The 10,699-nt window shown below is 35.9% G+C and overlaps 1 protein-coding gene across 1 annotated transcript in view; it reads left to right on the forward strand.

Moving 5' to 3' along the window:
• Positions 1 to 10,278, forward strand: part of Gpa2 (Glycoprotein hormone alpha 2) — an 88,716-nt gene extending 78,438 nt beyond the window's left edge. Inside the window, exons 3-4 of the mRNA XM_067119646.1 lie at positions 2,954 to 3,129; positions 9,074 to 10,278. Coding sequence (XP_066975747.1) covers positions 2,954 to 3,129; positions 9,074 to 9,166 — 269 coding nt within the window. The 3' untranslated portion in view covers positions 9,167 to 10,278. The remainder of the gene's footprint in view (positions 1 to 2,953; positions 3,130 to 9,073) is intronic.
• Positions 10,279 to 10,699: the final 421 nt, after the last annotated feature.

Genomic DNA, 10,699 nt, shown 5'->3' on the forward strand with positions numbered 1-10,699 from the left:
AATTAAATATATTAGACAAGACAGTGCCAGATTTCTTCACGAAGAAGACATTGGTTAAATGAAATAAAGTTAAAGCATCATAAAACGAAAAAAAACACGGATCTGCAACATTTAACCTTTCTTCAATATAAAACTCTCATTCCAGTTATATTCGATTCCCATTCACAATGAGATTTAATACTATATCTAGTGCGCCATTCTCACTGACTCATACACCTAACCTACTTTTTCCTTCAGTTTCCTTGCTCTCGCTAACCAACCGTTTAGCCTGGCTGGCCTTGATTCACTAATTACCCATTAACCTTGCACAGCTTTAAATCTTATAAACTACTTAGGCTCTCTTACATTTATTTATCCGCTTACTTATTAGGTGTTCCCTAATATCTCACAACCATTTATTCATGGTTTCTAATTTTTTCCTTACCACGTATCCTCCTATGTCAACTATTTTTCCTATCCACCTATTTCCTCTATGTCATTCGAAATACTTTGGTCAGTTCTCTTACCTTAGCGGCCTTACTTCTTCTAAGTCCCCATTGCCTATGAGGTCTCTACTATTTCTCTTAACTCTTCTTCTATCATAGGTTATTTTGTAATGCAAGCAAATCCTTTTCAGTTTACTTTATTCCAGTCAGCTAATGTTATTTTTTGCCAACTTCCTTCCTTCTAGCCAATTTTCTCATGAGTTCCTTCATTCTAACCTCCTACTCCGTATCTCATTCTCTCTGTGTTTGAATTTTCGAGGAAAACTTTCATTTGCTCTGCTTTCTTTACAGTTCGAGCAAAAAACACTCTTTTCACACACTTTTTTCTAATCACCTCTAACTACCCATCGTCTCTCTCTCTCTCTCTCTCTCTCTCTCTCTCTCTCTCTCTCTCTCTCTCTCTCTCTCTCCCTCCCTCTCTCTCTCTCAGATTCTAGACATTTTTGAGTACCTATCCTTTTTAGCCAACTCTTGTACAGGCATAATCCTTCTAAATAATAAGTTTTCATGGGTTGCTCCACTTTCCTATGAAATCGCTCTACCTCAATTCGGAGACCTGATCTTTGTGGCTTGATAAAATAATGAATCTCAAGTGTCACAGCTACTTTTACGTCTAAATTTTTTGGGAACTTGAGTAACATACTTTGCTTAAAAGATAATGAAAACGTTAGGTGTCATTGTCTTTTCTTGGTGAAAATAATACTCTCAAGAAAAATACATTTTACATGGTCTTGCCACGTAAAATGAAACTCCTGGGTACCTTTAAACAATGCAATGTAATTTTAAGCAAGTTTCTTAAATAAAGCGTCAAACCTTTTAAATTGAAGCAGCGTTTTCAAATTATTGTGGTAGCATTAGCCTTCTCTGATCTGGAAAATAAATATGAAGTCTACCGTGAATAGTATATCTTTCTTATACATATTCTTTCATTACAAAAGGGGTTTTAAATTAATATTATCGCAGCTCATACTCTTAAACCATTTAGCATGGTAAATTAACATAAAACAACCCCAAAATCTATTTTATTTTTTTCCTCAAATCACGTGATATCATAAAATAACTTGCCAATTTCATACATTCGTAATGTTGTGCCTTGGCCATTGTCTGACGAATTTATCAGTTTTGAGAACATCGAACCTTTACGAAGCATAAGGGAGCCCCATCAATCTCCGCTCAACTACGTGTCTGTTAAAAACTGAATGTGAGTTCAGGAACCTCCCCCAACCCCCCAAAAATCCGTATTTCATTGAACTTGCAACAAACCTTAGCTGTCCGATTCACGATGCAGAGGCTAATAATAAAGCCCGAAAACCAGTGGAGAAAATATATACTGTATGCGTATACTGCAAAGGTAAATAGTGTCCTTCCAGAAGCTGGCTGCCTTGAATCATTCACTGTCAAGAGTCGTTTAAGCAATTGCTTCCCTCATTTCCCCTTCCATCCAAGAAAACCACCGGAATTGAAGTCATTCGCTTTCACCTTCCAATAAGCAGTTTGCATTGACAGTCAAGGAATTTCCATTTGAAAGGAATTCACTTCCCGCTTTCCACTAACGTCAATTTTGATCTCACGCCCAAATCCACCTGGGACGCTTTTGTTCCCAGAATCTCAGACAGTTTTCCCATCCCATCTAATCTGCTTTGTCGATCTTCAAGTGAAACAAAATCAACGGATAAACTGCTGTAGGTTGTTCCTGTCGGAGCAGAAAAGAGAAGTCTACATACAGATGCAGCATGTTTACCTTTTTTCTTTTTTTTAGTTACTAGAAGCGTTTTCTTATGTGTGAACTCTAAAACCTAGGATTGTTCAATTTCTGTGTACAAAGGGAATGATGTTACAAGATTTACGAAACTATTGCCTTTTAACAAACTAGGCAATGGGCGAAAATTCCATTACATTATCTGTCTATTTCTATCTATCAAGCATGATATAAACGGCTGAGGGCTATAACACGTGTGCTATATTGATGGTTGTCCGATCAGTTTAGTTAAGCAAAGTTGAATAAGATCTTGGATGGGTGATTATAAAAAAAAAAAACACGAAAAAAAAACAAGACGATGTTGACACATAATCCCCGTGACCATCCATGGGCCAGGTTCGGGGGCTAGCAACCTTACCCTGTAATATGTATATGTATATATATATATATATATATATATATATATATATATATATATATATATATATATATATATATATATATATATATATATTTATATATATATATATGTGTGTGTGTGTGTATATATATATATATATATATGTATATATATAAATTATACATATATGTGTGTGTATGTGTGTATGTATGTGTATGTGGGTGTGTGTATATTAAGTACGTGTGTGAACTATCAGCACACTATTTCTCGATAACGAGAGGGTCCCTGATCCAATTAATACTCTGGAACATCACAGGCCTCCCTCATAGTGAATCCCTCTGAATTTTCTCTCTCTCCATCCTCCTACAGGGCACACGAGGAAGATAAGCATCCCGGAGTGCGTCGAATTCGACATCACGACGAACGCCTGCCGAGGATACTGCGAATCATGGTCGGTTCCTTCAGCGTGGCAAACACTTCTCTACAACCCTCACCAGGTCATCACGTCCATTGGCCAGTGCTGCAACATCATGGAAACTGAAGACGTGAGTTATTGTCTTTGGCATGAGTTGGTAACTCAATAATTTAGCACCATACTGATCGCTATGTGAAGTATCCATAAGTCTTGATCAGTATTGTATCATTTTGATATGTGGAGCATTCATAAGCCTTCTTTATTGTATCTTCCCCGTATGTACGATTATCACAAGCCCTTTTAGAATTGCATGATTCTTGATATTTACAGTAATCATAAGCCCTTTTTAGTATTCTATTTCCTGGCTGTACAGCAATCACATTTTTTTTTTGGGGGGGGGAGTTCTGCATGATGTCAATTGGAACTGTAATCACAAGGCATTTTTAGTAGTCATCTTCATAACTGCAGCATCCACAAACCCTTGACAGTAACGCAACTCCCTGATACTCTTTCGAGTGTTGCGTCTTTTTCATAAGTGTTGCAAAGACAAAACATTAAGTATTCTTTTAATATGTGCATCACTCGCAATTCTTCTTCAATCAGTGAATATTCTTAATATGTTCAGCATCGGCAAGTCCTTTTCTTAGTACTGCATATTCTTGATATGACCTGCATCCATGAACCCTATTTACTAATAATCCTTTGAATATGTGCAGTACCCACAAGCCAATTTTCGTACTGATATGACAGTACTCATAAACTTTTCTTAGTACTGGAGCACCTGCAAGTATTTCTCATTACCGCATCCTCTTCGTATGTGTCGCATTCACTAAGTCTTCCGAGAAAATGTCTACTTTTTGGTAGCAACCACGACTCTCTTAGTGGTAAATCATTTCATGTTAAGTATCCAAAGGCCCTTTTCAGTAATTTATCACCTTGAGATGTCCAGTATACTCTATCCCTACTTATCAATGCATTTTTCGTTATATGATTAGCATACATCAATCCTTTCAGCATCATGCAAATTAGGATTGATTTAGAATTTATTCTTACAATTAAAAATTACATTATGGTGTTCGAAATTCGGGCAATTCAAATAGTTTATGCTTCTTAGTATTTCAACATCCATATTCTTTTCAGCATCATACGATTTCAGAACTTGCAATTCTTTATTCAAGTGGTTTTGTGCCAACGAAAATTCATTTTGTACTTGAAAGGTACTTTCCACAAAGGGTTGAATTACTTTGGTTAACGATAGATATTTGACCAGTAACTCAAACACGTTGAATTCCAGGGGTTAGGTTACAGCTAGGCAGTTTTACCCTTTAGGTAAAAGAACTAAGTTAAATAAATTTTACATTCCAGTTTTAATGAGTACTTTACAATGATGAAAGATATCAAACATTAAAGAAAGAAGATACACATACGCACACACACACAAACACACACGGAAGTGTGTGAAGAGAGAAATTAAATAATTTTTACCCTCAGAGGGGAGATGAAACAAAATCACCGAAATACAGATTAAGAGTTCATGTACTGTACATATCATATCCAAATCCAAAACATCTCGTGTCATTACAAAGAAACGACAGACTTCATCACCCCTCAGCTATCACTACAGCTGTCACAGGAAGTTTTGTCGCAATTATGTCAGCCCAGGATATCCTCTCAATTAAATAAGAAAATGCAAGTAACACAAATCCCATCCCATCTTATAAACGCAGTTTTGGTTAGCTTTCAAATCGCTTTACATAGACACACATAATATTTAATCAATGAACACAGAGCAAGAACCATTTTTTTCATAGCCTTAAAAATCTAATAATTCAACATGCATCGCACCCGCTGCCGAAACTGAATATTCTCTTTTGATTTCATAGTTAAAATGAAATACAAAGACTCATTTAGTCAAAGCTTGAGGGACAGCTTCCCCAACCCACCCCCCCAACATAAATAGTTTTCATCACATCACCCAGGTATTAAGTAATTCCCTACTTGTTCAGATGAAGGCTATATACAATGCCCATATCTACATTTCCTGATTTAGCCCACCATTGAGGGGATGGGGTCCCACTTAAAGGATATCTCAGAGTATCTATTGGACATCAAAGATGTTGCCTTTGCGTGTATACCAAAGAGAAACAATAACCACTGGAGCCTGCTAAAGGAACTATGTCGCATGAATTTCTTGAGCAGTGACGCTCGATGAATCCCCAGTGCTTTTATCCTGTCACATCTTTGATCTGGAAAAGCTTTATATATACTGATATGGAGACAACTTGGCAATCGGAAAAAACTATAATAAACTCAACGACTGACTTAAAGCCTCCCAGTATATGTTGTGAAAAGCAACAGTAATTTTGTAAAATAAAAATACAGTGTAACTGGGTTCACTGCAATCTATCGCAAAATAAATTCCAGTTACCTTATGTTAGAATAAATCCACTCAACACACGAAGCAAGAAAACAACTAGACTCCTATCTGAGAGTGGGCCGGACGCTGCTATACTTTAAATTGGAGAGGAGGTCATTTGGCAAGTTAAAAGCCGAAACCTTGAAGTTTTGATAAGTAAGAGGAAGTTAGTGAAGTTATGGCGTGATCAGGGAGGAGACACGGCAACATCCGCTTAAGTAAAGCAATTTTGCGGTGCACTTGTAGTCGGCAAAGAGATAGTTAGGCCCCGAAAAGTTCAGCAAAACTCGGCAACAAACCAAAGGATTTTTGTGCAGGAACAAAACCTTAATCTTTTGCACGGAAGCGATAACACGTTATTTGCTGTTCTGGCTGTGGATAAGAAGCTAAGTTTACAAGGAACTTTTGCGTATATACTTTCTGGTCTGAAGACCAAGATGTGGTTTCAAAACATAGCTTAAAGGGAATGAATCCCTCGAAGCTTTGGGCACTGAAAAGGTTTTATAACATTTCAGAGAGTCAAAGCATCAACGATAAAAAAAAAAAACAATCCTGTAGTAGTCACGCAAGTTATCCTCGATTTCTTACAAAAACAATAACATTGTACGATTATATTGCAAGACTGCTATATATATAAGCGATTTTCTATAACTGATACTTTCTTTGTGAGTAAAATCAGTAGCAAGATTCGGTGACTTATGACTGCGTTAATACGTGAATGTTTACAGGATTGCACAGAACACAAATATTTTCCATTTTACGTTACAACTTTACACTTCCAGATGACATTCACTTACACGTGCAAAAGCCTCAGTTCCATGAAGTTTACCAAAAAAGATTTTAGAGGCTCCACATTGTTGTGTTACCATCTCCAGGGTTCCTTTCATTAACTTCTGCAAGGATTATATGGGCGATGCTGAAGAAGGTTTCGTTTGGCTGGACAATTTTGAGGAATTAGAAGATTGTGCATTCCTCCCCGTGATTTAGAATAAACGATTTTGGATCTACATTTCCTGCCGCCTTATTATAGTTTTCTATCATTATTATTACCCACGAGAAAGATTTATGATACTTATGTACTGAGTCTATATTCATTCGTAGGGAAATCAAGTTCGCACAATCTAAATATTCCGTCACAGTTATTAAAATAATGTTGATTTTTAACACAACGCTGAATTTAACTACATTCAAGTTTTCATCATAACACTATGCCTGCCTCTGAAGCCATCATTGTATTGGTTTGACTACTAATTATGACAAGTAGTCATCTGAGGATTCCCGAATGACACAATTCAATTTCTTTGTTTTTATCCATGTCATACATTTTCTTCTTCTCCATTTGTTCTTAAATGCATATTCCGTGAAAACATAATACAATTACTTTACGTCGAACATTAACACATGCAGTGTCTCACGAAAATAATCTTTGATATAAATTTCCATTCACAAGTCAAATCTTTTATGCTACTTAAATTTTTTTATCATTTACATGCATTATTTAAGGATGTTTTGTAGTGTGGGCTCTAGTTTTGTTCGGCCTTTGATTTCGCACAAAAAATAAACAATTTCTTCCAATATGAAGTTTGTCCGATGGCGGCTTACCTAACGGACAGCAAAATTATATTTTACAGACAAATGTTTTAGAGTTCTTATCCATAGTCCGTTGCCTTCTGAGCCTTATTGTGAACAACTACAGCTTGCGCGATACTGTCAAAATTTGTTGCAAGTTCAGCATCGTTTGGTCTTTGCAAGGTAAAGCAACATTAATCTATCTTTCAGACCTATTTTTTAATCTTAGCATTGGGCAGTCATAAGGCTATAAAGTGATGATAGAGGTTTGGGGGTCTACTACCTTCTTCTTTTTCTTGGAGCTACACCTTGGCCTTAGGCCAAAAAGTATGTATAAAGAGATTTAAGAGCTCTTCGTAAACTCAATCTTATCAATAACCAGGAAAAACAAAGAACGCCCTAACGATTCTGTGTAAAAGATTAAGGCTTAGCTCGAGCACAAAAGTATTGTTTTTTTGCCAAATTTTACTGAACTTTTCGATGCCTAAGTTTATCTTTGCAGGCTACAAGTGCACCACAAAGTCGCTTTACTTCAGCGGATGTTGAGTCACTCCCCTGAGAAACCATAACTTCTCTGACTCCTCTTACTTTTCAAAAATTCAAGGTTTGCGCTTATAACTTGCGAAATACCTTCCTTATCCAGTGAAACGTACAGCTGAGTCAACCAATTCTCAAAGAGAAGCCGTGTTGTCTCATCACTGATTCGTGTCTGCTGGACTGACTTTAGCCTAAAACAACTGTGAATTCCTACCATGGTCCTCAATTTCCCTTTATTCTTCTCAACTTAGTATTTGCAGCATGATCTTCAAAACAGATATTCCCTTGAAGATACAATAATCACAATCCTACACATTACAACACTATTATTAATATATATATATATATATATATATATATATATATATATATATATATATATATATATATATATATATATATATATTATTGTTAAAGCAGCACCAGTTGCTCTACACGTCATAGTCGCATGGGATGATAGAATATCAATTGATATGATTTCTGTGAGTAAGCACTTTTTCACTGTGTGTTTCATGCTTATATCACCATCAATTTTTCTTTAAAATTAAAGGATTTATCTATTATACGAATAAAATGGTACTAGCGCTGAAAATGAGGGTACAGTAGGAAAAGGAAGACCTGTAGTGGGTGGACCCGGGAGGTTCATGGAGAGAGAGTGTCTTAGAAAGTCAGCAAGTTCTGAATACTGAAAAGCCTCAGGGTAGTTGGATTAAGATCTCTGAACATGGTTAAAGTGGTAGGTCTTGTGCAGGCAACACTGGGTTACAATGAGGCATGACAACCAACCTAATGAGTTGGCTTGGTAGACTATAGCTTCTTGTTTTGGACCTGACAGTAAATATCGGCAACCGGTATCACAGAAGCCAATTGTAATTGGTGAAAGTACATATTGTTTGTCCACCAACCAGTGGTTACAGTTCAAATACACAGGCCATCTGAAGTAAGAGAGAAGCCGCAAATTATATGGGCTGCGGATATTTACTGTCAGCTCAAAAAAAAAACAGGCTATAATTCCATTTTTAACAAAGCTTTTTAAGCTTCATAAACTGTATTTTATTAAGGTATATACATACAGGAGAAAATTATGCCTAAGACCTCGCCTCGCCAGGAAGACCCGAGGTCAGTGCCAAAGGGAAGAAGTGACTTAAGCCCGTTTCCTTTAATATCCATTACACCTTTGTTGACCAAAGAAATTTTCCGTACCTGGTGTTTAATCGACTGTGGTAGGAAGCAGCCAATGTGAAGAACATAAGGTGCTGACAACCTCATCCCAAAAATCTATGGCCAGAATAGTTAATTTTCTCTCGACCCACCACTTCTATTGACATGAAAACAAAAGCTTGTAATTAAAGCAGCAGTTTCGGTCTCCCCAAACGTTTGCAAAAAAAAAAAAAAAAAAAAAAAAAAATGCAGTGATGCAGTAATACCTTAGATACAGGCATATCTCTCTCTCTCTCTCTCTCTCTCTCTCTCTCTCTCTCTCTCTCTCTCTCTCTCTCTCTCTCTCTCTCATATATTCAAGGTAACAACCGTTTTTATTTTTCTGTTCCAGGTGAAAGTGAAAGTGATGTGCATAGACGGACCACGGGAGCTGATCTTCAAGTCCGCCAGGAGCTGCGATTGTTTCCACTGCAAAAAGTATTAAGAAGAGAAGAGACGAAAGGAAATCGAAAACCAAGGGGACGGACGGGTTTGAAGAGTGAAAATAATGATTGTGATAAAAAAAAAAAGAGATGGAGATACCGGATCCTGGCTCACAAAGTACAGATTTAATTTTTCGTTGAGCAATAAATCTGATGAAAATGCGTCACTTCACAACACCTGGATGTCACGAAGTAAATAGTCTAGGCAAATTGAGAAGGTTATATTAATAATTTCGCTAATTGCAATTAATACACATCATCTCCCCAAACACTAACTACTTAAAAATAATATATCAAAATATCTTATGCAAGGTTTTTAAGCAAATGTAGAACATTTAATTGGATATGGTTCTACTTATAAAATCAAACAATTATGCTGACACCAATTTGCGAGACAAAAATTGATTACAAAGTTATACATTACAAACGTGATCTGCTGTAGTATAATATCTTTGAAAATAATCTTGAGAGAAAATACTCTTTAAAAAAAATCCCGCTTGGTAGCGCACAAATATATACAACTTGGATGAAGTTATCTGTTATTCTTTATCTCATTTTTGTTCCGTACTCTTATAGACTTCCTTTTTTAAAAGGCAAGTCTAATGCTCCAAACATCTCCCTTTTCCTATCTTATTGTTTGCCTTTTCTCGTCCCTTTTTCGGGCCTGGGCTAGAAAAAGGCTTAGACCGAACGGAGAGCGAAGACGATACTATAAGATTTTAAAGGATTACTGAAAACTTGAATAGTACTACGAAGTCGTGTTCTGAAAATATTTATAAGGAACTATATTCTTGCTATCCTTTTCATTTTTAGTATTACTCATATTATGGACTTTCTTTTGAAAACAATTATTTTCTCCTCTGACTTCAACTTGAATGTCATGTAACATTTGCCTCAGTTCGATCGCACTCTTTATGGCGGCAAAAACTTTTAATGTAAATGATCGTTAGCGGATTTCAGCGTACATTTACATTAAGAAATATTTCGTCCAAGATCATGTCGTTATCAGTCTATGAAAATTTTGAACGTAAACATTTTATAATATCATTACATATCTTACAAGCAGTTATATGTAACGGTTTATACACAAACATTAAGCAAAAGAAACATAAAAGATATGAGAAAATAAAACGGCTTTTAAACTGGAATCTCTGGGATATTGATGCTGCAATAACTCTTTACCTGAATGAAGTTGCCTGTATGAATACATAAACACTTCATTACCTTATCAGTTACACAAACACAAGCTCCCATCCCATACAAAAATTCTCACTAATAAAGTTGTGACCGTTATTGACATGTTATTGACATACCAAATGTTGTGAAGGAATGCATTAGTTCTAAGCATATCAAAATATGTATTTGTGAGGATTAATAAAAAGCTGTTACAAGTCATAGAGATATTATGTTACAATGAAAAATCGTGACCACATTTTATTGATCTAAATAACTATTATACTTAATGATACTAATATTCACCAGACCCAATAAAACTATATCTTTATTACTGTTGTTATTATACTTACTTACTCTAG

The sequence above is a fragment of the Macrobrachium rosenbergii genome, chromosome 17 (genome assembly GCF_040412425.1).
Source record: "Macrobrachium rosenbergii isolate ZJJX-2024 chromosome 17, ASM4041242v1, whole genome shotgun sequence".
Lineage (NCBI taxonomy): Eukaryota > Metazoa > Arthropoda > Malacostraca > Decapoda > Palaemonidae > Macrobrachium > Macrobrachium rosenbergii.